General features: G+C 42.4%; 1 protein-coding gene across 1 annotated transcript; it reads left to right on the top strand.

The window, feature by feature from the left end:
* Nucleotides 1-2,254: 2,254 nt before the first annotated feature.
* Nucleotides 2,255-9,163, top strand: slc26a2 (solute carrier family 26 member 2). The gene is made up of 5 exons (XM_068573741.1): nucleotides 2,255-2,332; nucleotides 3,441-4,050; nucleotides 4,574-4,864; nucleotides 4,985-5,433; nucleotides 7,297-9,163. The coding sequence occupies exons 2-5, from the start codon at nucleotides 3,457-3,459 to the stop codon at nucleotides 8,117-8,119; spliced, it is 2,157 nt and encodes a 718-aa protein (XP_068429842.1). The 5' UTR covers nucleotides 2,255-2,332; nucleotides 3,441-3,456; the 3' UTR covers nucleotides 8,120-9,163.
* Nucleotides 9,164-26,974: the final 17,811 nt, after the last annotated feature.

Below are 26,974 nucleotides of genomic sequence, written 5' to 3'. Positions count from 1 at the left end.
GTGTGGACGTAATCCTGCATCCAATTACACCGGCGGGATTACGACACCTTGTCACGTTCAATGACATTGAATTGAATGAAGATGTAAAATTATACAATTAACATGTTTTGTTTTAGATCCACACTCACACACACACACACACACACACACACACACACACACACACACACACACACACACATTCTGTTAAACCTCAACAAACAGATCCAAACACAGTCATACAGTTTGTAAACTGGAGAAGAAGAAAGGTTCACAAATCAATAAAAAAAAATTAAAAATGTAAAAAGTTTGAAAATTTGCAAATTACTTTTTTTTTAAAAAATACTTCCTGACGATGGGATTTCATGAGTGTACTTTTCCTGAAATACCAGCCACAAGTGTAGTTTTTTAAAACTCCATTTGATCCATTTTCACTGTTAAAGTTAAATTCTATTTGCTTGAAACTCTTCTTGAATAAATGTTAGTTACAAACGATCTGAACTTATTGAGCCCCGAGTAAATCAGATCATATTTTGATCATAACTATGAACATCCAGCATGATCTGAGCAACGTTTCCTAAAAATGCCTTTTTTTCGAGCCGCCACCGAGTTTTCCCAACTCCGTGGTTCAAGGCCTAAACAACAACCTACAGAGTTTAACATCACAATGAAACAAAGCCTTGGCCAGTTACCAAGGATTTTAATCAAAAAAACTGTGTCATTCTGTTCAAAAATGGAAAAGTTATAACCTTTATGCCTATATATGCTCGGATTGTGGCATGCTGGGTATTAAAATGTGCATAAACTTCTGCTTAAGACGTGTGAGTAGGGGGAAAAAACAGTCCGGCCGCATTTGAATTTCTCAGGTATTAATACACAACCCACAAGGATCTGTCATACTTTAATAGTTTCCTACAACTCATATGGTTAAGAAGAGGTGTCTTTTATTAAAAAAAAAACATTGTAAAGTGTATTTATCAACAATCTAGTGAAACATTATGGCCGCGAGCAAAAGTGTGGACAAGGTTACGGGCTTTATGTAAATACACAAACTTAACGGTAAGTTACATTTTTTTCTGTTTGGTTATAATCCTCCCACAAGGCTTTACTGTATTTCAGCAATTTAAATGAAGTTAATCCTATAAAATCATCTGTAAAAACCTCTTAAATCCTCCAGCAACACTTTGCTTTTCATCTGAATGCAAAGGAGTTTGAACCATATGGAGGAAAAGTTGAGTGTGTGTTATAATATTCGGGTGTTTTTTGTTTTTTTTGCTAAACAGTTTATCTTAAGAACTCATAACTTCCTCTAGTGCAATGTCCTATGCTTATGAATTAATAACTGTATCTATATTTGTGGTTTTTCCAGGTTTATTACTGTGCAGATTTTCAATATAAATTAAAGTTGGCAGTAAAAAAAAACATAAGAGGACCCCATCAAAACTATCACTAACTAGTCCTCCTTTCACACAGTCACCTGTAACACAGTGCTCATTGTTCAGTGTTGTTGGTGATGTCATGTTATGCATACTACATCTCTTGCTTATCGTATTGCATCACGTGGTCTTCACTGTGGCGATGAACAGCAAGCATCCCTCACCCCGACAGCCTCTCCCAGGAATCTGAGACTAAGAATAACAAACACAGAGAACATAAGTGGCCATGCCAAATTGGAGCTGGTCATAAAGTTACACCTTTCTCACGTGTACAGCTGTCTTTAACTTTACAGTGTCAGTCTGTGAGCGCACCTTCAGAGAGGTTGACAGCCAGAGGAGCTCTCACTCTGTCTGGAAAATCAGTCACCGAGAATAACGAGAGGAATTGTTTTATTAGACGAGGAGGACAACTTCCTCGCTGTGTTTCCAAATAGTTTTCTCTGTTTCACAAGTGGCGTATTGGTTGATGAGCAATTAAAGTTTTAGGTTAAGTCAGTCACGAAAATGGAAAAGTTGCTTTGAATTTTTTTTTTTAAGGGTCTTTCTGGAGAGTTTTCACGGAATATTACAGTACAAAAATATATTATATCTTAAGTACATTTCTACAATGACCACATAAACTAACTCCCGTTGCTTTAACTCCTGCTCTGATGTTTGCATTCATACATTTTTAATCCTTTAGTTGTATCGAGCGGCGTCTCGTTTCACTACAGAGTGGCGCGCCTGTCAATCACACAGACCGGCTCCGGTTGCCGGGCGGCGGGTCACGTGACGCAGGCCACACCCCCTACGTTTCCGCTCCTACGTCATCACGCACGGAGCCACAGGCTTAAACATGAATTTGAGGCGGAATGACAGTTTAAAACTGAGGACCACTTTGAATTAACTTCGTGAACCCGCGACTGAATCGAGCTCAGGTCAGTGACTGTCACACTTGAAACAACAACAACATAGTAGTGTACTAGCATTGTTGTTGTTGTTATTGTTGTTATTGCTGTCATGTGGATGTATTTGAGCCGGCTGTAAAAGTTGCAGCTGGTGTCCACGTTGTCAACTTGTTTACAATGGTGCCCATTCATAGCGACACTGCTGCTTACTGGGACTTAAACTGTGCTTTTTAGTGGGTTTTATGTCCATAAAACCTGAAATAACTTCGGTTTAGAAGTATTATCTGACACAAGCGTCGCTTCACAGGACCTTTATGACGCATTAGTGTCAACACAACCACACATACGTGTGTTTAATAAAGCAAACAAAACCAGCTACGTCACAGTAATCCTATTAACGTAAGTCTGCGGAGACGTTTTGTGACGTTTGACATTAAAACGGAACCAACCTGTAAAATAAATCACCTTTTAATGCAAATAGCACGTGCACGTTTTGGGAACTTCTTTTGGTTTAATTTTTTTTTTTTTTAAGTGAACAACTGCGTTTTTGCGTTGGACTCAATACGTTACGTCACCAGCTGTTTATCCCGCATTGTAGTCAAGTTACAAAAGTTGAGACTTATACTACTCACACACACACGTTTAAACAGCTAAAAACTAGGATTAAAAATCTACTTTTTATTCAAATTGAACGCAGTTTGACCTTCTTAAATGACTAAATACAAGCTTGCCGCATGTATTCACTCATAAAAAGTGGAACAACTTTATTGAAGTGGAACTAAAAATCCAGTCATCACGCAGTCAGTTTACATGCTGACCTTAATTTGACACATTATATGCCGTGTTATCTGTTTCCTTGCATGTCAGGCGTGGTGAGTGAGAGTCACTAAAAGCACGCTGACTCCTTTCCAATATCAGGAAGTGACATATCTGTATTGTGAGGTAACATCACAATTTTTTGGGCCTCAGCAAAATGTCCGACATGTGCAGCGCTTCCTCTTCGGTCATTCGTGTTCATGTCATTTTTTCGCGAGGACCAAATACTAAAAGATGCAGCACAGAGTAGATCTAGATGATTTCCTGCAACGTTGGTGCGACCATGTGACTGACATGAACCCTTTCTTCAATCTGCTAACAGAGAAAAGGGCTCCGCCATGACTCACTCCGACTGGGACCGGCAGCGGCAGCCTCTCGTCCTGCAGCGCGTGGAGAAGGAAGCGGCCCCGAGCTGGCGGTCCTCTGCGTCGCGGCGCCTGAAGAAACACTGCTCGTGCACGTCGGAGAAAGCCAAATCCAAAATACTGGGCTTCGTCCCCATCCTGAAGTGGCTGCCGCGCTACCGGCTCCGCGAGTGGCTGCTGGGTGACGCCATGTCGGGGCTGATCGTGGGGATCCTGCTGGTCCCCCAGTCCATCGCCTACTCCCTACTGGCCAGCCAGGACCCCATTTACGGCCTGTACACGTCCTTCTTCACCTCCATCATTTACGCCATCTTCGGCACTTCCAGGCACATCTCGGCGGGGGTCTTCGGGGTGCTGTGCCTGCTCGTGGGTCAGGTTGTGGATCGGGAGTTGGCGTTGGCCGGATACCTCACGGAAAGCGACGGCGACGGAGGCGGCTGGAGTAACGGTAGCGCCGCCCTGTTGGCCGGCCTGGGGAACGGCAGCGTCGCGGCGGTGGGATGCGACAAGAGCTGCTACGCCATCACGGTGGGAGCCACGGTGACTTTCACTGCCGGGGTCTACCAGGTGAGAGAGCAGGGGCGGCACGGGAAGCTGGGTTTTACGGTCATGGAAATCCTGGAAAAGTTATGGAAATGAGTTATGTTCATGTCGTTCATTTACGCTGAGTTTGAAATAATTATTATGCTTTTACAAGAAAGAGGATCAAAATATAAGCAGGCATGCATACAGGCATCTATATAAAGTTAGTTTAAATACTACATTTTATCACTTTGTAATCCAGATTTCAACACGTTTGATCATGGAAATTTGGTTTAAAGTCACGGAAATATGGTTAAGTCGAGGAAAAGTCATGGAAATATGGTTAAAATTCGTGAAAAAGTCATGGAAATTTGGTTAAAAGTCATAGAAATCATTGGTCCAAATTTGTATGAACCCTGGGATGGATCTCACGCTAAAAGTTTGTCTTTTTACAAATGTTCTTCTCTCTCTCTCTCTCTCTCTCTCTCTCTCTCTCTCTCTCTCTCTCTCTCTCTCTCTCTCTCTCTCTCTCTCTCTCTCTCTCTCTCTCTCTCTCTCTCTCTCTCAGGTACTGATGGGTATTTTCCAGGTCGGCTTCGTCTCAGTCTACCTCTCCAACTCCCTCCTCGGCGGCTTCGCCACAGGAGCCTCCCTGACCATCTTCACGTCCCAGATCAAATACCTTCTGGGCCTGAAGATCCCGCGGCCCCAGGGCTGGTTCGTGCTGTTCAAGACGTGGTACAGCGTGCTCGGCAACCTGGGAAACACCAACATCTGCGACCTGGTGACCAGTTTGGTGTGTTTGCTGGTCCTGATACCTGTCAAGGAGATCAACAAGCGCTTTAAAGCCAAGCTAAAGGTGAGCATACCTATTCGTTCATTAGACTCAACGGAAAGGTCCCCCATTCAGTTTGTGAAAAGGTTTCAGGTCCGCCTCGAAAAAAAAAACCTTTCAGGAAGTCCTTTTTCCCTCCCGTAGGCTCCGATTCCCTTCGAGCTCTTCGTGGTGGTCATTGCAACGCTGGCGTCCCACTTCGGGCGCTTCAACACCGACTACGGGTCGGACGTGTCCGGCGACATCCCCACGGGCTTCATGCCCCCCCAGCTGCCGATGTGGAGTCTGATCCCCAACGTGGCCGTCGACGCCTTCTCCATCGCCATCGTGGGCTTCGCCATCACCATCTCGCTGTCGGAGATGTTCGCCAAGAAGCACGGCTACACGGTGGACGCCAACCAGGAGATGTACGCCATCGGCCTCTGCAACATCGTGCCGGCGTTCTTCCGCTGCTTCACCAGCAGCGCCGCGCTGACCAAGACCCTCGTCAAGGAGTCCACGGGGTGCCAGACCCAGGTGTCCGGGCTGGTCAGCGCCCTCGTCCTGCTGCTGGTGCTGCTGCTTATCGCGCCGCTCTTCTATTCCCTTCAAAAGTAAGCATGCACATTAACGGCAATTCAATCAAAAGGTTCAAATAGATTTGTCATAGGATGCTATTGAGCCAAAGCAGAACAGTCTGAGGCAAATGCCCTAATATGAGAAAACCCAACTGCCCAGAAAAGCAGTTCAAGGTTGTTTTTCCTGCTCGATGGATTCCAGTAATTCTCATTGTTTATCTAATCTGTAAAAAAAAAAGAAAAAAACCTTGAGGAGCATCATGATTACAAAGCTTACATCACCAGCCTTGTGCAATAGAGACCGCCTCACGTTTTCATACTGAGCAAACACATGATGTTGAATATCTGTAAAAAGAAAAAAACTTCACATTCCAATGTTTCAGTTAGTTTTAGGATCTAAGGCATTGGTGTCAAACTCAAATCTGCCTGATGAAGGAATACAATGTGAGCAGGTGTGCCCCAAACCATATACAGGTATGTGTGCAGGTGTGCTCCAAACCACATACAGGTATGTGAGCAGGTGTGCTCCAAACCACATACAGGTATGTGAGCAGGTGTGCTCCAAACCACATACAGGTATGTGAGCAGGTGTGCTCCAAACCACATACAGGTATGTGAGCAGGTGTGCCCCAGACCACATACAGGTATGTGAGCAGGTGTGCCCCAGACCACATACAGGTATGTGAGCAGGTGTGCCCCAGACCATATACAGGTATGTGAGCAGGTGTGCCCCAGACCACATACAGGTATGTGAGCAGGTGTGCTCCAAACCACATACAGGTATGTGAGCAGGTGTGCCCCAGACCACATACGGGTATGTGTGCAGGTGTGCTCCAAACCACATACAGATATGTGAGCAGGTGTGCCCCAGACCACATATAGGGATGTGAGCAGGTGTGCCCCAGACCACATATAGGGATGTGAGCAGGTGTGCCCCAGACCAAATCTGTCACACATGTTATTAGCAACTCACAACTATTTGTTGAACCAGAGTTACGTCATTCTCAACTGTGAGAAAAAGGCTTTGAACAAAGTGAACGTGATGACGTGCATTTGATCTTTGTCTTTATTTTCTTTTTTTAAGAGTTTGGTCTTTGATCGGGTAATATGCATTTCTTAACCCTATATTAAATGGATTTTTGTTGCAATAACAAAGAAAATAGCTTACTTATATTTATAGAAATGCATGTACGATAATATTACATTTGAATGAACAATAATCATATGCAAATATGTTAGGGTATATTTGGTATATTAGTTTAAACAGTGTTGCAGTTCCAACCGGCCCTTTGAGGGCGACCGTAATGCGAGGTGAAAAAGAGTTTGACACCCCCGATCTAAAGGTTTTCTCTTGAGTTCACGCGTTTTCCAGCTTGCTGTTCTTATCTCTTTCACCTTGAAAAGAGTTTTCCAAAATGCACTTAGACAAATACAGACGACCTCTAGTTGAAGATCAATGCTGACTCTGCTCGCCCTGCCAGTTGGATTATCTGCCGGTCGCAACCTAAAGCAGATAAAGACGGACTGATTTATTGCCGGTTGCAGAAGGTAATCAGGACTCCTCACTCGTTGGGAGATGTTCGGAGTCTTGTCACCATCTGTTGTGATTACAGCTGATTACCTTATTGCCGTTGATTTACTGCGTTATCTTTGTACACGCCTGTGTACTTGCCGCGGCTAGACTGTTCCTTTAACCCTTTTATTATCCCCCTTTCTCTTTTCTCTCTTCGGCGGATTCTGCCTCGTACTCTCTCACCCAGTGTTTTTCTTAGAAGAAAAAAAAAAGCTCAGAGAGAGGTCGAATGCCACGTGGCAGAGTTTTCAGATCGCAAAACACCGTGTAGCTTTCTCTCTTCCTCCGTGAACTCCACTGAGCCCTGAACCTTTTGCCCTCTGCAGGTGTGTGCTGGCCGTCATCATCCTTGTCAACCTCCGCGGCGCTCTGGAGAAGTTCCTCGACATTCCCGCCATGTGGCGCCTCAACCGCGTGGACGCCTCCATCTGGCTCATCACCATGGCCACCTCGGCGCTGGTCAACACCGAGCTGGGTCTGCTCGTCGGGGTTCTGGTGTCCGCCCTCAGCGTCCTGGGCCGGACCCAGCAGGCCCGGGTCTTGGAGCTGGGCCTGGCGCCGGCCGGGGAGCATTACGAGGACCTGTCTTCGTACCGCGGCCTGCGGACGCATCCCGACGTGGCCGTTTTTCGATACGACGCTCCCATCTATTACGCCAACCAAAGCATGTTCAAGAAATCCCTCTACAAGTGTGTGGGCCTGGATCCCGTCAAGGAGAAGGCCCAGCTCGTGAAGTTCAAGAAGAAGAGGAACAAGCAGCAGCAGCAGGAGGCGGCGGCGGCAGCGGGAATCCCAGATGTGAAGCCGGAGGGCGACGGTAAAGAGGAAGAGGGCGGAGCCTCCGTCACCTTGATGCCGGACCAGAAAGCCCGCCGCTTACGCAGCCTGGTGGTCGACGGCAGCGCCATCTTGTTCCTGGACACCGCCGGAGTGACCGCCCTGAAAGAGGTCCGCAAAGATTACGCGGAATTTGGGATCCGGGTGGTGCTGGCCCAGTGTAATACCTCGGTACTGGACTCGCTGGAAAGAGGCGGGTACTACCCCGACAAAGACGGAGAAGAGGACCGAATCCTCTTCTTCACCATCGCGGACGCTGTCCACTACGTCCAAAGCCTGTCGGCGACCAACGGAGACTGTGACGCCAAATGAGAACGCAGTATTTATTTCACACCATTTCATCACGGTTCTGTCGTCCCGGGAGCATTCTTCCGAGACGTCTTTAAAGAAACGAAGCCAAAGAACTGAGCACTTTTGCGTACGGAAACCCCAAAAGAGTTCTTGCAAAGTCTCCCATCAATGTAAACAAACTATATATATATTTATATATCCGTACTGACTCAATCTGAAATCGTCGTAGTACAACAGCTGTTTTACTGTAGAACACAGTACACTTTTTAATAGTTTTTGATCCTGCTATTGGTGTCCCTATAATGCAGAGCGGCTGTAAAGCTTTATTTAATTTCACAGCAGGAACTTTAGCTCAGTAAAAGGATTTCCAACGCTGTCGCGGAGCTGCTGTCCGTAATTGGAGAGTCTGAATATTTTTTAGGGGGGGTAAATTTCAGCGTAAATGGTGATTTCTTTATAGTTATATTTATTTTTTGGGGTGGGATGGCAGATAATGTCTGATGGGAAAGTGTAGCAATGCCGCTATGAGATCTTCCTTTTTAAAATATATACTGAAGACCTTTAATCAACATAAATCCCACACTCATGAACGCTCATGACAGTTCATAAAAGCCATCAGAGAAGACAACAGGTTTTGTTTGTTTTTGTACTTGGTCGTGTTTACAAAGCCTTACATGACATGACTGTTGACGGACACGATTAAACGTCTGTTTACTTTCCTTCTGGCAGCCTTCATGGATCCAAACTGCATCTTTAAGTGAAGCCTGCAGGGCCTTCTTCTTGTTACCGTCACTTTAAAAGTTATGTCCTGAGAGCAAAAGTCATGTTTTCAGGATAAAGAGCATGGAAATACGGATGCAGTGCTTTTCTGTCTGTCTACAATCTATGTTTGCTGAGGGTGACGCCTTCTCTAGCTGTTACTGTAGCTTCGGTAAATACATATTAATACATAACTGTCAGCAGGGTGACGAATGGAGGGCAAAGTTTGACACTTTCCTGCAGTGATAGCGCAAAAAAACTCCTCATTACTCCTTGATGAGTGGTGAGGAGCATATATTCATTTATATGTTGATATAATATATTCCGGCCAACTGGAGTCAGTACTGTATCGTCAATAATGTACTGTTCAACAATACATTATGGAATGTATCGTCAATAATGTACTGTTCAACAATACATTATAAAATGTATTGTCAATAAAGTAATGTTTAACAATACATTATAAAATGTATTGTCAATAATGTACTGTTCAACAGTACATTATACAATGTATTGTCAATAAAGTATTGTTCAACAGTACATTATTGAATGTAATGTCAATAAAGTACTCTTCAACAGTACATTATACAATGTATTGTCAAAGTATTGTTCAACAGTACATTATTGAATGTAATGTCAATAAAGTATTGTTCAACAGTACATTATTGAATGTATCGTCAATAATGTACTGTTCAACAGTGCACAACAGTACATTATACAATGTATTGTCAATAAAGTAATGTTCAACAGTACATTATACAATGTAATGTCAATAATGTACTGTTCAACAGTACATTATTGACGATACAGTACTGCCTCTCATACCTTACTGCTTAAGTAAATTATTGTAAAATGTTCATTATTATTATTTGAATACTGGAGGTTCATTCATTTCTCAGGGTTGGTTACACGATGGTGGTCTTTGTTGGCGATCGAAAAAAAAACATATTCCGGCCAAATAAAACCATCAAGGCATCTGCAAAAAGAACGTGAGGAAGTTCTGCTGCTCGCTGTCAACACGCTAGAGTTTAAACGATGTGAAATGTTCTCAACATTGACCTCGCCAATGATTTATGAGCACTTGATACTTGTGTTAAGTCACACCGAATGTAAACGTGGAATCTCCACAGGGCAACTTTTAAACGTTGGAAGGGAGGGAGGCCTAAACAAAGAGCAAACAGGTTGTTCTGCTCGAGCAGGTGAAGATATTGAAAGAGAAGCATGAAAGGAATGAAACCGGTTGGGGATGAACTCGTGTTCAGTTGTTTAAAACTGCTCTCATGAAACTGTTTAAAGTGTAAAACGGTTACAAAGTTCACATTCATCATTTTCTATCAGCACAAGTGAAATCCAGGTTCACGCAATCATTTTGTATACATTTATAAATATGTTAAAATATATGCAATATGAGTCACACCTTTTTCCTTGACTTCTCATTGTGTGTGTGTGTGTGTGTGTGTGTGTATATAAATGTATGTATATATATATATGTATGTATATATATATATATATATGTATATATATATATGTATGTATGTATGTATGTATATGTATGTATGTATATGTATGTATATGTATGTATGTATATATATGTATGTATGTATATGTATGTATGTATGTATGTATATGTATGTATGTATGTATGTGTATATACATATATATATATGTGTATATATATATATATATATACATGTATATATATATACATATATATGTATGTATATATATATACATATATATGTATGTATATATATACACATATATATGTATGTATATATATACACATATATATGTATATATGTATATATACACACATATATATATATATGTATATATATACGTATATATATATATATGTGTGTATATATATATACACACATATATATATATGTGTGTATATATATATACACACATATATATATATGTGTGTATATATATATACACACATATATATATGTGTGTTTATATATATACACACATATATATATATGTGTGTTTATATATACGTCTGTATATATGTATACATATATATGTATACATATATATGTATATTTACACACATATATATATATATATATATATATATATATATATATATATATATATATATATATATATGTGCACATAATGTATTTGTGATTTTAGAAAATATGTGTGTCAGTAAAAGGTCTGGTGTTTATGTATTTATAATTGAAGCTGTTTCATGTTGTGGATCCTGTCGGCCAATGAAACGCTCCGTCTGTTTCACTGAATCGTGTGTTTATATAAATATATAATAATATATAATAAGAATTAGCTGTTGAGATATAAACTAACACTCCATTCTCAGCCAAAAGAAAAACTCCCACCAGCACCGAGAACACTTTAAAAAGTGAATCAGAGAAACAAGTTTGTTTGCTGGACGCGTCGGGACTTGAACCTTCACTCCTTTTGTCTCACGACCTCTAAACCTCTCAAATAGCCGTTGATCCTTCACAGAGAAGCGACTCACTCAACCTGCAACAGGGAGTCTGTCCAAACCTGCAGGATATCACAGCAGATCCCTTTTCTTTCATACCTGCAGATATAAAACAATATCGCTTGTTTCATACGCTTCCATAACACAGGCTTTGTGTAGCGTGTTTATTGTGTATTGTTCCACACTTTCTTCCCTGTTGCGTTGGTGTGTTTTATGTAAAGAAACTCATATTATATATTGCTTTACATGAAGAAACGGGACTTTTTTTATTGGCGCCATGCAAACAATCAAAGGGGAAACTAAAAGTGTGTGTGTGTGTGTGTGTGTGTGTGTGTGTGTGTGTGTGTGTGTGTGTGTGTGTGTGTGTGTCTCCCCCCTGAGGTTAATGATCTTCCTCCTGAACCAACACTGCTCTCTGCAAACATCCAGCAGCCTTTTGTTCTCCATGGTGTGTTGACTCCGGTTGAGTTCACAGTGATTCTCTCTCCTTTCTGCTAGCGTCTGCATGAGGGAACCTGCGGTTCTGTCGGTTCTCTCTGGAGACGAGACGAGGAGTCGACATGGAGAACGTGAGCGTCTTTCATCTTCATGCAGAGACGTGAAATGAGGATCAAACACGTCAACATTTTGCTCAGTGAAATTTATTTCGACAAGTTGTTCTTTCCTGTCGCGAGAGTCATCTGAAGGTGACCTCTCTTTCTCTCTTCACCTTCTCTCTTTCTCTTTTCATCTTCTCTCTCTTTCTCTCTTCATCTTCTCTCTCTTTCTCTCTTCATCTTCTCTCTTTCTCTCTTCATCTTCTCTCTCTTTCTCTCTTCATCTTCTCTCTTTCTCTCTCCAGCTTCTCTCTCTTTCTCTCTTCACCTTCTCTCTTTCTCTTTTCATCTTCTCTCTCTTTCTCTCTTCATCTTCTCTCTCTTTCTCTCTTCATCTTCTCTCTTTCTCTTTTCATCTTCTCCCTTTCTCTCTTCATCTTCTCTCTTTCTCTCTTCATCCTTTCTCTCTTCATCTTCTCTCTCTTTCTCTCTCCTCAACCTTTCTCTCTCCCCATCTTCTCACCCCTCTTTCACTCCTTAACCTCATCTTCTCTCCCTTTTACTCTCACTCACTCTTCCTCCTCATCCTCTCTCTATTTCTCTCCATCTTCATCTTCTCTCTTTCTCTCTCTTCATCTTCTCTCTTTTTCTCTCCTCATCTTCTCTATTTCTCTTTTTGTCTTATCTCTTTGTCTCTCTTCCTCTCTCCTCTCAACACATTAATACTTTCTCGTTGCTTCATGAGGAACTGGTTGTTGTAGGGAGACGTTTGAAATACTAAAATAAATTTAAGTTAAAAAATAAAAAACACAATTCAACAGAAGGGACGCAAAGACAGAATCAAACCTGGATAATGAGTGTTTTAGAAGACGTAAGACATGGAGTGGTAGCGTCTCTGGTTAACTTGCTGTGTGTGAAGTGCAGACGCAGTGGAGTTGTTCTGCCACCAGGTGGCGGCATCGACCAGGAAGCCGGATCGAATAAGAAGAAAACTGCTTTTAATATATTTAACATTTATTTCAGGGAAAAATCAACAGTAACAATGTGGCGCCAACGAGCTTCTTGTGCTTTTAATGACATGGATTAATTTCAAACTTATTAGTTCTGATCTTCTGTCAGTATCTATCCGCTTTCTGTCTCTGGACTTTATTTAAAGCCAACTTCTTCAGTCTTGAGAATTAAAGCACCTAAAAACCTGTAGCATACCTACTGTTTTTTATGAGTGTAGACTCTACACTCATAAAAAAAAACCTGTAAGCATTTTTGTTGCAGATAATATTGAAGCTCAAAAACTAGACCAGAAGCTTCGGTCCAGATCGACTCCAGTTGAGGGTTTCGAACACTGCTGAACACTGAAAAGTCAAAATGGAGTCAAAAGAGAGATGAAGCTCTTTCTGACTCTTTTACAGGAGACTAAACGCACACATGTGGTTCATGGGATGCAATAATTAAAGCACCCAATAAACGAAATTACCTGATTTATTCAGAATAACTGCACATAACACTCGATCTCAATCAGGTAAAAGAAAAGAAAGCCGGCAGGAACGAGGATCCGGAGGTGATTATAGTTGCTTTTCACGGTTTGGTGCCGCTCCAAATTAGCATTTCTCAGGGCGACGCGGCAGCTGTGTTGACTGACGAGAAACTCCAGTTTCACTCTCGCGCTCGCTTCCAGTCTGCAGCTCAGCTGTTTGTTGTTTTTCACCATTAATCACCAAATCCCGAGCTGACCTTCATCGGGAATAATAAGGATCTGTAGGCGACGCAAGAGCGATTCAATAATGGGATCTAAAGTTCATCGGCAGCGTTTTCAACTCGAGGCTCAAGCCCTTAAAAACTGTGGAACCAATTTTGGATCCAGACCTCTGTTTCCCCTGTGTTTGAGTCATCGTAGGAACCACAATTTAATTTAAATACTTGTGTTTATTGTATGTATTTGTTCAGCAAAGTCTTGGGAAAAAAATGTATATCTGCAAAAAAATCATTTTTAAAAAGATATTTTGATTGTAACTATGAACATTCAGCTTGATATGAGCCAGATTCCCCAAAAATGCTTCCTGGAGCGTCAATAAGACACCTTTTTGGAAAGATTAAGACCTAAAGAATCAAAATCTGCAACAAAAATCACAATAAAACAAAGTCTTGGCCTGTTAGGAAGGAGTTTCAGTCAAAAAACTGTGTCGTTCGGTTCAAAAATGGAAAAATTATGTATTTCAAGCCAAAAGATTGTCTGAATGGGGCATGCTGGGACTTAAAATAGCCGCGGGAGGATTTCCGTGCACGGTTTCCAAAAGGTTGAGCTCCTCTGTTCATTTTATTTTAGAAGAAAGGAGATCAAAATTTATTTTCTGAGTCCATCATTAAAATTCTGATTAAAATCAATAAATAATATTTAAAAATATGCGTGTTAAACAGTGTGTTCTCTCTCGCAGACGTAATTATAATAAGGAGGATACATACAGGGAAACGTTTTAATAGTGTTTTACAAACTGTACGACCACATGTGTTGTGAGCATGTTTCCAAGATGGCCGCCAGCAGTTTGGCGTCGTTACAACACAACAAACCTTCAGTCTTTTATTTTGTGTTGTTTGTGTGTCAGAGGAGACGGGAAACGAGGAGGAAGAAGCGAGCGATGAAGCAGGAAGAGTGTCCTGGACGGGGAAGGTGCTGAACGCTTGTCTCTAAGTGCATTATGGGTGAGCGTTATTGTTCTACAAATCCTATTTTCTGAGGTCACCGGCAGGTTAATACGATGGAATTAAAAAGGCCGGCGTGAGGTCAAACGTTTTACAACAAACACATTCTCAGGTAACGGAGGCCGAGGTCTCCGCTTCTCTGACTCCGGCTCGTCTCCATTTTTATTTCAACTCCAGCCGCTTCGTCCCGTCAACGCCACGAGCTTCCACCGCCGACATGTCTTTGTTTGCTCTGGTACAGACAGAGGAGGGAAGGAGGGAAGGAGGGATGGAGGGATAGAGGGATGGAGGGAAGGAGGGAGAAAAGCTCACGGATAAAGCATTTGTCATCCAGAGAGTTGTCAAAAAAAAATCCCAATGTTCTGTGAAGGGACATTTCCTCAGAGTTCTCTAAAGGTTTTGGAGGAAGCCAACAGGCATTGTATGCTCGCTGTCAGAAACTGTTTTCCCAAGCGCTCTCTTTCACATCAGCTCCACTTTCTGTCTCCACCCCCTCCTCCCTCTTACCTCAGAGACAGCCGACTAGATCTGGAACGAGTCGATATTTCCGCCGGTGAAAATGTCTGCTGTTTTTGGTCGAAATAAGTCGCCAGAGTGCAAACAAAAAGGTGTTTTTGTTGCTGTTCGGGCACAAACTACGGCGTCCTAACAGGGTCAAACTAAAGAAAAAGTCGGAAGGTAAAAAAAAAAGGTCAGTTTCTCTAAAAAAAAAAATCCCCAAATAACATTCCTTATTGACAGAACCATGTTGGGATTGACATGGTTTAAGTGATGGTTTAACTGGGAGAGTGAGACTCTTGAAACTGACGAGACCAAAGCCAGGCCACGCCCCTCCACAGCTCCACCCTCTTGTCCAGTTATGGTCACCTTTGACTCCAAAAAATGGCACAAACATGGAAGTCATGGTTTTAAAGCGTGAGTCGGGTGACCACGTCCTCCTCTCTCGTTCATGTCTGTGGCCTGAACATTTAACATCTAACATTGAACATTTGACTTACTGCCCCTTACGTTAGCTGCACGCGGTTGTCGAGCATCCGTCTGGTCTCTAAATGTGCAAACAGAACTTCCAGAGCTCAGATTATGCACAATATTAATGCAGAGCCATGATTGGAGTCGCTGCAGAGGCCTGGAGGGAGTCGGAGGCGACCCGCTGTCCTCCAGTGGGCAGATGGCCGAGGGCAGCGACACACACACACACCAAACACACACAGACACACACACCAAACACAGGGCTTCATCCACTGACTGAAAATGAGTGGATCAGTGGATCAGTCAACCACCAGTGGCTTGGACTGCATTTCAAGCCAAAGAATGACGCTCAGCCACAAAAAAAAGAAGAAATTAGGACCAAAAAATAAATAAAAATTAGGACCAAAAAGAAAAATGGACCAAAAAAATAAAAAAAAGATTAGGACAAAAAAAAAAAAAAAATTAATCAACTTTTTTTTTTCGTTGTCTTTTTTTCCCGTTGACTTGAAAAAAGGCAACGAAAATAAAAGTCAATTTTTTTTGTTTTTGGTCCTAATTTTTTTATTATTTTTTGTTTGTGGCGGAAATGGACTTCCATAGTAAATCCGGCCCTGTTGTCTGATAGTTATTTCATTGTTGTTGCTTTGAAGGACGCCCCCTGTTGGTTTCCTGCCATCTGCCCGCCACACTTTGATAAAATACGTCAACTGCTGTTTTAGTCTCGTTTGTCGGCGATGAGGTGAAAGCATCGCGTCTATCGGAAGACTGATGTGAGTAAACGTCCTCACGAGGAGACACAGGGAGAAAGAAACGAAGGTAGGACACAAAGGAGGAAACTGAAAACTGGAAAAAAAAAGATGAATTAAGTGGCTCATCTGCTCGGAGCGCTGTCATAGTAGCGTGAAAGTATCTCCTCTCTCCTGACCACCAGGGGGCGACTTTTCTGGTTATATAGAAGTCTATTCTTCATGTGTTAAAGCTGCATTCTCTCTCCTGACCACCAGGGGGCGACTCCTCTGGTTGTATAGAAGTCTATGCTTCATGTGTTGAAGCTGCATTCTCTCTCCTGACCACCAGGGGGCGACTCCTCTGGTTGTATAGAAGTCTTTTCTTCATGTGTTGAAGCTGCATTCTCTCTCCTGACCACCAGGGGGCGACTCCTCTGGTTGTATAGAAGTCTATTCTTCATGTGTTAAAGCTGCATTCTCTCTCCTGGCCACCAGGGGGCGACTCCTCTGGTTGTATAGAAGTCTATGCTTCATGTGTTAAAGCTGCATTCTCTCTCCTGACCACCAGGAGGCAACTCCTCTGGTTGTATAGAAGTCTATGCTTCATGTGTTAAAGCTGCATTCTCTCTCCTGGCCACCAGGGGGTGACTCCTCTGGTTGTATAGAAGTCTATGCTTCATGTGTTAAAGCTGCATTCTCTCTCCTGGCCACCAGGGGGCGACTCCTCTGGTTGTATACCTTTGTTCAGTTAGAACTATTGTTCTATTGACGTAAATTGCTGCATGGATCTATAAAGTTGTGTTTGGTGGAACTACAGAGGCGTGTTTTCTCATAAACTACCTGCAGAGAGTTCCTCCATCATGATCACCCGTTTCTGCGAGAGAGGCTTTCATTTTGAAGCAATCTTTCTCTGTTTAATAAGCTGCATAATGTTCAGCTTTAGACTAATCGTCCTATGCCTGTGAGGCAGAGGATCATAAATTCAAATCGTTTGTGTCAAAAACACAATTTAGATTTCTAATTTTGTGCTCATTTCAGAATTTGCGCGACGGAACGAAACATAAAAGTCGCCGTCCTCGTCTACGCGGGAGCATTTGGAAAAGATCCGACTATTTATCTCACCACTTAGATTAGGTCATTTACATCCACTTCCCCTTACGTCGCATTTCGGTGTAATGAGAAGGAAGCCGGCTGAAAGACGATGCACGGAGGGACTACTGTGTGTGTTCATGATGCAGTGGTGGGGTTTCTCCGACGGCAATCGCAAAAGCATGCGCATGAATCATGTGAAACTACGTCCGCTGGATGCCGAGATCGTCCTTTTAGTTCCTGAAATTGTACATTTTCTTCACGAAGCCTCGGTAAACACAAACACCTGAAACACACGCACAGGGATAACAAGACTACTTTACATCTGTTTCTCCTGGACGACAGCCGGCCCTCGTTAGCCACCTTTAACAGTGAAGTCACAGGACTAACGAGCCTTTCAGCTGCGATGAGCACCGATGCACAAACAGCCGCCATGTTGCATTGTTAGCCTAGCGTAACGTTAGCGAGTGTTTGTTTTTAAATCAGTGAATAAATGCCACAACAAATCAAGACAAACCTTTTGAAATCCAAGCCCTTTACTCCAAAAATGAAAAAGTGGTCATATCCATACTTTGTTTTTTCCTTATGGATCATATCTTATCACAAAATGTGTCATATCTCCCCCATTCAAGGTCGGAATTGAGTCGAGAAACCCTCCTTTTGATCGCGTGAGCGTCTGGGAGCCGTCAAAACCACCCAAATGAGACTGACAAGCCTTTTTACACACTCAAAATGAGTTAGGAAAACAAAAAAAAGATCTTCTCCCACAAGAAAACACTCTAACTTTCTTCCTGGACCTTGAATGCGCCTCAAATCACAAGAAGTTGGGATGGGACATCGTTTTCACCCAAAAGTATGTGATATTTCATATTTTGACTGATGAAAATGCCTGTGATTCAGCGTGTGTTTGACCCCACGGTCTATTTGAAAGTATTGGTGCACTCAGTAGGTCATAATCTATTGAGAAAGAAGCGCTAATCGCAGGTAGCATGCTGCTAACGGTTCGCAATTATGTATTTTTACAAAACTTGTGGAGCTCTCTCATGGTCATATTTGACACATTTATTGTCGAATTATGTTAAAAACATGAAAAATGTACTTAGATTGTATTGAGTAATGACTTGCTGGTTGATTAGAGGCCAAGGACAATATGTCTGGGTCTTCATACCAGAGACCACCAGAACCTAAGATATGAGCCCTTAAAAACACAAACCTCCACCCCTAAAGACAACAGCTCGTAGATCAATACCTCCTCCCCTCGGGGTGGAGGTTTGTGCTACGAGTTATTGTGTGTTTTCATGCCACAAACTCGTCAACATGAACGGGGTCAGCGGCAGCAGTCAGGCGCTCTCAGTGATACCATGACTCCATCACTGCACTGCAACAAAAAACAACAGACGCACACACTACTGCACTGGCAGTCAGACAAGTGGAGCACGAAACCACATTTCACTGCGAGAGGAAGGACGAGGCGGCCGACTGTCTGGAGGGAAACAATGACAGCGAGCTGCAGTCGGCAATTACCTGGAAACCCAACGAGAACCCAGAGACGTCCCATCATCCCCCGTCAAGACGCTTTGCCACCGGGACTGGACCCCTTTATTTGGTCTGCTGTCAAGTTACAAACACAGCCGCCCGAGATGAAAGCAGTCGATTACTGACATTGATACCAACTGAGACTCACTCACTCACTCTCACACACACACACACACACACACACACACACACACACAAACACCAACACACACCAACACACAAACACCAACACACACCAACAGCCCAGCGTGAGGAAATGTTGTGTGAACAACATGTTTTCTAGTGCGGATAATCTCATCTAAACTTGCTACTATATATATATATATATATATATATATATATATATATATATATATATATATATATATATATATATATATATATATATCCTGTTGGGAGGCGGGGTTTGTCCCGCTCAACGTTGACTGTAAATATTAAGCAGTTCTATTCAGTCGTATCCAGTTGGAGCCGCTAGATTCCTGCAGGATTAATTTCTTTATGTTGTGCAAACAATGTATTTGTGCACATAGAATAAAAGCTTGTGTCAACAACACACGGACCCCAGGGGCTTTATAATCCACATGTGAGCCACTTATATACGTATTTATATACAGAAAACATAACAACATGTAGGAGGGAGACAGCAACAGGGAACCAAATTATGAGCCAGCGTGCTAAAATATGGTCAAGAAGAAGTCAGAGAGAGGAAATATTAGAAATAACACGAGACAGAACGAGATAATGTGTGTTTTAGGTGATTTTAAAAGAGTTAAACATTCCCTCAAAAGCTTTTCTGGGTTTTTCTCTGTGTCTGTTTTCTGCTCTGTGGACCTGCACCAGGAGGTTTAGAGTAAAGTGCAGCTGGGCTCCACAGGAACAGCTTCTGACATGTCGGACCGGACTGAGGAAGGGGAGGAAGAGGAGGAGAGTTGTTATTTGGAGAAAATGAAAAATGACGAGGTCGGACATGAAGCTATCCCCAGCGGGAAATGAGAAGGTGGGGATGAAGTGCAGCCGGAGAGCTGCAGAACTCTGAGAGGAAACCGAGTCATGAATCAAATTGATTTATTTTTTTCACTTTATTTTGTAGAGGGGCGGTATGGAGAGAAGAAGAAGAAAACATAAACCCATTTTGAGTTTGTCAAGATTTGAGAGTAGAGAGACGAGAAAAAAATACATTTTTGGAAGAAAAACTTTTTTTTTATTGCTTTTTACTGGTGAAACAAAGTCATAGCGTTAAGTTATGACTGACGGTTGCGTAATCTCGACACGTCTGAGCAATTTGCATTCGAAAAAAACCTTTAAAATGAATAAAGGAAGAAAATAACTCTTGTTTTAATATATATTATTGGATATAACAGCTTCCAGACCACGAGGCTCCAGACCTTGAATATCAGACGTTCAGGTCCAGGAACGAGCGTGATTGTCTTTTTTTTTTCAACTCTCTTCCTCCTTCTTGTCTTGAGCTCACTCGTACCCGCCTCCTCAAACCAGAACAATTACAGCGATGCGGAGCCGCCGGTGGACATTGTGCGAGTGGAAAAATCCATTTAACGCTCCGGGAATGAAAAGACTCTCCGAGTGATGGAAGGAATAAAAACATTTTAAAAAAAAGGCCCCGCTGACAGTCTGCGTGATGGATTAGCAGAGAATGGAGCGTCGCCGCCGCTTTTAGCGCCACGCGGCGTCGCGGGGGCGGATTATTTATTAAGAGGGAAGAGGAACCGTGTCTCACAGGGAAATTTAGATCTCATTGAAAAAGGAGTTCACACTTTTGTGTGTCCGGTGTGCGTTACGCTTTCATTACCTCATTTAAAATAACACTTAAAACACATGGAGGATCACTGTGTGAGGATCCAGCTCGCTAGTGACAGCTGCTGGACAGGTGGGGGAATTACAGGCTCTGGAAAAGACACGCCTTCTATGTTGCGCTGTCACTAATGAGACCACGCCCTCTATAGTTGATGCCACGCCCCCATTGAACCCTCTAAAAAAACACAAACATCACATCAGTGACTTTAATGAGCTACAGATACTGTGATGAGAATAACGCAACAATGGCGACTTCAGACCTGCGGCTCAGCGTCGGCTGCCGTCGTCAGGAAGGATTCTCTCCTCCTGATTGAAAACCACCGTGTGGACTCACTTCCTTATCTCTGTCTGGCCGTGTCCTTACGTCAGCTCTCCGTTTATCTCGCTTCTGTCCGTCTGGCTGGCTCCTCTTTTTCATTTGGAGTTGCTGTGGAACACAGAAATACTTAAACCAGCTCCACGGACCCCCATGGTGGTCTGCACCTCTTTGACCCCGAAATCCAGTAGTCGAAGGACCCCCAAATGAGTTGTAATACGTGCAATACTTGGGAATAAAATGTGTATTTTCAAAGATATACCATATAACTATGAACATCCAGCATAATACGAGCAAGATTCCCCAAAAATTGCCTCCTCGAGCGCTCAAACTGTGTTCAGGGCCTTAACAACAGCCCACACACTAATAAGACATCTTTTTCAGAAAGATTAGGACCTGAAGGATCAGAAATCACAATAAAACAAAGCATTGGCCTGTGAGGAAGGAGTTTTAGCAAAGAAAAATGTTCGGTTTAAATACTTGAAAAATTACGTATTTTATGTGGAAACATTGTCCGATTATGGCGTTTAAGTAAATATTTAAACTTGACGGTTACTTACTTTTTTTTTTTAAACCACAGGTCTCTTCTCACGAGGTTTACGGTGTTGTAACAATTCAAATGAAGTTAAACAACTAAGATAATTGAGGTGTCGTTTTTAAAAACCCTTCTTTCTTCTTATTTTGGTCTTTTTCAGCAGTGAAAAGACTCGTTTGTTTCCTGTAAAGTCAGTTTTACGTCAGTTTTGACGAATGTTAATGTGTCGAAAGTAAAGTAAACCCAATTTACATAATACAGAGCGGGGCGAAGGGAAAGAAAAGAGGCATGTTTATCATGTTTTCTTCCTCGCATCGACACCGTGGAGACGTTTTCATCACATTTCCTCCAACATTTATTCATTAAATCATTTATGCTCATCTCCAGCACTGGGACGGCCCTCTAGAGGACGCTGTCCTCCCTCTGTCTCCACTGGAAGGGCCCGCCATCGCGTCTCCTTTCCCATCGCTTCACACCTTTCTTTCACCTTTTATTTGTGTATCTTCTGCCTTTCAGAGTGAATGACCTGCTGAAGCTGCTGAACACAACAGTTCTGTCACTACGATGTGAACACAACATTTGTGTCTCCGTCGCAGCGTCTAGAGTCTTTAAAAAGGTTTGTGTGGACGCATTCAGCCACATATTATATTCAGGGAAGATGTCTGCTTCCTTCAGCTGTCTTCACTCATCTATGAGCCGATCAAAAGGATCCACTTTTTACGTCTTTTTTATATGAAACTGCAGGACAGTAAAACAAAAATTAATAATTCACCCGTGAATATTACCCGATGGCTCGAGGGATGAAGACATGTTTCAAACCCAATAAATAATAATACATTATGAATAATAATGCATCCTCCCTATGAAGACGAGCCGTGTGGCGTCCCGACCGCCTGGTCGCTCGTTTGAGTCTCAGCTTATGAAATAAATACAAAAATTAAATAACCCCGAAACACACAGAGGTGATACAAAGTTGTCCCACGAGGTAATTGTGTTGAACCGTTTTAGAAATCTGATCTAGATAGTTTTCTGCTTCGTGTTTATGCTGTAAAAAATGGAGGTGGGAAAATGACATTTATTCAGTTACTTGGATACAAGTTTGTAGTTTCAGTTGCTTAAGTGCTATATTTGGTGTAATATTCCTTTTAATAAGCTAAAGTGCATGCGCGAGACAACATTATACATGCCTCTATGCAATCTCACTTGCACAAGGTACCAGTGGCAGGAAGTCAGGGATTTTGTTATTTTTAAAAATATTAAATATTAAAAATCAGCGATCAGCTGTTAAACAGCCGGCCTGGTTACCAAATCCACGGCTCGCCACTGCAAGGTGCATAAAGGTAAATATTAAATATAAATATCGTGCTCTAGCAAGTAGAATAGAACATATGCGCGCCGCAGCCTCTTGTGGTCAGAATTAGTATTACAACAAACACTTAAAAACGATTTTTATCTGGCAAAACATTTTTTTTCTCCAACCAGTTTTTATAGATTTAAAAAAATAAAAAATTAAAATGATTGTGACACAAAACTTCTTTCATCTGTTCAAACACATTTCTCACTTTTGTCTCAGGGCTTCCGTAGTTTAGAAAAGTTCATATTAGTAATAATAATGATGATGATGAATCATTAAATCCCAACTTGTCCCTTCACAGATGTTTTTTCACAGATTTCATTTCATAAAATTGCAAATTGAATATAATTTGAAACAATATCAAAGCAGGAGATGCGCTTCTTACAAAGAGCAAAATCAAAAAGATTTGAAATGATGAACATGATAATTTGAGTGAGGCGGAGAGACGGTGTGTGTGAAGCATCATCATCTCTTTATGCGCTTTTATCTTCCACAGATTCATCTCTCTGAACCGCCGACTTAAATCTTCCCGAGTCGTCGACGTTTCGCTCTGGAAACAGGAAGCGGAGAGAAAGCCAGCGAGCGGATTATCTCTGAGCGAAGCGAGCGCTTTGACGGCGCTTTCGTCAGCCGCAGACACAAAGCAAGTCAACAGGATTATCAACATCTCTTAAATCTTTAATTAGCCTTTTCATCAGAACTGTCACATAGCAACAGAAAAAAGTCAAAACGCATTCCAGCTCCCTGAAAGAGAAGCTTCTTTATGTTCTTTTCATACATGAAAATACCCATTTTGTTCTGTCAAAATAAATACTGAAGAGTTTTATAAAAGTTTTTTTTTTTTGAGCTCCTTTGGACAATTTGTTGGAGTATTTTTTTTTTCTTCTCTATATACACATTCATGCTGTAAGCTTCAGAAACATAAATGAAATAAATTAAAGAGATGGAGGGGATACAGAGCACGTGACGGGGAACACAACATGGCAGCCGTCGTCCAAATCCTGCCGCACATTTATGTCATTTTATAATTCTGTCTTTAAGAAATAAAAGTCTCCAAACTGTCGTCCTGCGTCTCGTACAACGAAGCAAAAAGCTCTTTTTTAAATCACTGCTTTAAATGTTCTTCAGTGAGATTCAGACGGCGGCTGACATTAAAGAAGGCCCGTTTATGATTTCATTTTTTTGCAAATAAAAAAGGCAAAGAGGCTTCAGTACCAAATATTACCTGCACGGTGACATGAAGTTTCAAATCCAGCATTTCAAAATGTGCAAAAAAATAAAAAAAATAATGAAACCAGAACATTAAATTGGCGATTAATCTGGACAAACGTTTCCTTTTTGTTCACTGGATTCAGAAATAATAAATCATCAACGACAGCAACAGTTTTCCCCAAAAACAAAAAAAATCATAATTTTGGAGATGAATTGTACGCTAGATGCTGACTGAGGGATGTTTAGGAGGCAAAAGGCTTTTAAAAGGCTACGGAGTGGATTCAGGTGAAGAGGAAGAGAATGGAGGACGTTCACGCTGTGATGAGCTGGTCTGTGTTGGTGGCAGTGCTGCAGTTCCTGGCTCTTGAGGACCTTTTTGGCGTTTGAAGACCTTTGAGGACCTTTGTGGACCTTTGAGGATGTTTACGGCTATTTTGAGGACCTTTGTGGACCTTTATGGCTCTTTGAGGTCATTTGAGGCTATTTGAGGACCTTTGTGGACCTTTCCTGCTCTTTTAGGACCTCTGAGGCTCTTGGTGGACTTTACGGCTCTTTAAGGACCTTTGTGGACCTCTATGGCTCTTTAAGGACCTTTGAGGACCGTTGTGGACCTTTACGGCTCTTTAAGGACCTTTGCAGCTATTTGAGGACCTTTGTAGACCTTTACGGGTCTTTAAGGACCTTTGAGGACCTTTGTGGACCTTTACGGCTCTTTAAGGACCTTTGAGGCTATTTGAGGACCTTCATGGACCTCTATGGCTCTTTTTCCGGACGTTTGAGGCTCTTTGAGAATCTTGGTGGATCTTTGTGGGCCTTTGAGGCTCTTTAAGGACCTTTGTGGACCTGTACAGCTGTTTCAGGACATTTAAGGCTCTTTGAGGACCTTCGGGGACCCTGGAGGATGTTTGAGGACCTTGGAGGAATCCTTCACAGGTGGACGGACGCTCCGACTGTGTTTTTGAAGTAGTGAGAAGAAAAATATATGGATTTGTGTTGAAGGAGGTTTTTTCTTCTCCACGACCCGTTGACTCTCTCGGATCGGTTCATAACTCGAGCGTTTTTTTTTTTTCAATCTCCAAAAATGTTCTTCATGTTTGGCTCATTAAATTCATGATGGTGGGCGAGCTTGACGTTTCCTAATTTTAGACTGTTGAGGAGCTGCACACACACACACACACACACACACACACACACACACACACACACACACAGACACACACACACACACACACAATGGACTTGCACACCGCCTGACATTCAGCGGACTCAGATGTCATGGAAACTGCAGCCGTGGAAGTGGGCGGCGATCGAACAGCAAAGTGAAGAAGAAAAAATTGGGCAGAATATAAGAAAACATTATTTTTCTTAAAAGCATGACACTCAAGCCGCAAAGTCTGTCTCCGTTTATGCGTACGGAAAAGCTACAAACAAGTTTGTTTGAAAAGAAAATTGTGGGTTCAAAGATGCTGAAAACACGAACGATTGCTTATAAAAATAATTTTCAAAAAGGCTGAATTTGCAACTTCTCTCTCTCTGTGGAGTTTGGTTTCGTTTATATTCGGCCATCTTTGTTTACGGACGTGTGCGGCTTCCTCTGCAGAGAGAGGTCACGCTAGTCAAGGACAGAGTGAAGGAGACAAGGAAACGGCACCATCAGTATATCTGCAGCTTACGCTTCTGGAATATTAAACTCTGGAGAAAAGTTGACCCCAAAAAAAAGGTTTTACGCTGCGAGTCAATTGTTGCGAAAGACAAATGAAATGTGTGGAAACAGAATGATGAATTATTTACTGATGGAAATGACTCTTGTTAATCTCTACTTGCAAAATGTTGGACATCCAAAATCATCAGGATGGAAAAGCCAATTTATTCTGGGAGCAAAATATTTTAGGATACTTTAAGTGAAACAAACTGAAATGAGTGTCATATTTTTATAGACTTCTATACAACCAAAGGAGTCGCCCCCTGGTGGTCAGGAGAGTGAATGCAGCTTCAACACATGACGCATAGACTTCTATACAACCAGAGCAGTCGCCCCCTGGTGGTCAGGAGAGAGAATGCAGCTTCAACACATGAAGCATAGACTTCTATACAACCAGAGAAGTCGCCCCCTGGTGGTTAGAAGAGAGAATGCAGCTTCAACACATGACGCATAGACTTCTATACAACCAGAGCAGTCGCCCCCTGGTGGTCAGGAGAGAGAATGCAGCTTCAACACATGAAGCATAGACTTCTATACAACCAGAGAAGTCGCCCCCTGGTGGTTAGAAGAGAGAATGCAGCTTCAACACATGACGCATAGACTTCTATACAACCAGAGCAGTCGCCCCCTGGTGGTCAGGAGAGAGAATGCAGCTTCAACACATGAAGCATAGACTTCTATACAACCAGAGCAGTCGCCCCCTGGTGGTCAGGAGAGAGAATGCAGCTTCAACACCCCGGAGCGTGATCTTTCCTCAACCTAACGAAGTAGCACAACGTTAAATAAAACGGTCACGGACGTATTTTATGCGAGTTCTTAGCAAACGGTCCACGCAGTGGCTTCGTCATCAGGACGTGTTGACAAGCGGAGAGCTGGAGTTCGTTGGATTTGATGGTTTGAGACGCGTATGTGGATCCAACTGGAGTCCACTGGAGTCCATGAACGGCTCGTGGCACTTGGAGACCGCCGGAGGGGAAAGATGCTCCACAAGATGTTTGATGTCTGGACGAGTGTCTCCTTCAGATGATGGATGTTCACGCGTCGCTCAAGGACGCTTCAGCCTGACGAGGACCATCACGCCGCTCCACGCCGGTACGCCACAGCAACTGGCTTTCTCCCCGATGTATGTTGTCGATTGTACAGTAACAAAAAATAAATATATCTATTAAAAAA

This window comes from Clinocottus analis, unplaced genomic scaffold (assembly GCF_023055335.1).
Source record: "Clinocottus analis isolate CAN_PGR_092001 unplaced genomic scaffold, fCliAna1.0.p SCAF_1, whole genome shotgun sequence".
In the NCBI taxonomy this organism is placed as follows: Eukaryota; Metazoa; Chordata; class Actinopteri; order Perciformes; family Cottidae; genus Clinocottus; species Clinocottus analis.
The sequence above is the reverse complement of the archived record's forward strand: the minus strand, read 5'-3'. Positions and strand labels throughout refer to the sequence as shown.

What these genes read in the sequence shown, in the direction of transcription:
- slc26a2 (XM_068573741.1), top strand. Translation starts at nt 3,457, where the DNA reads ATGACTCACTCCGACTGGGACCGGCAGCGGCAGCCTCTCGTCCTGCAG. An exon ending in GCTTTAAAGCCAAGCTAAAG is followed by an intron (nt 4,865 to 4,984) that starts GTGAGCATACCT and finishes TCCCTCCCGTAG; the next exon opens with GCTCCGATTCCCTTCGAGCT. An exon ending in CTCTTCTATTCCCTTCAAAA is followed by an intron (nt 5,434 to 7,296) that starts GTAAGCATGCAC and finishes TGCCCTCTGCAG; the next exon opens with GTGTGTGCTGGCCGTCATCA.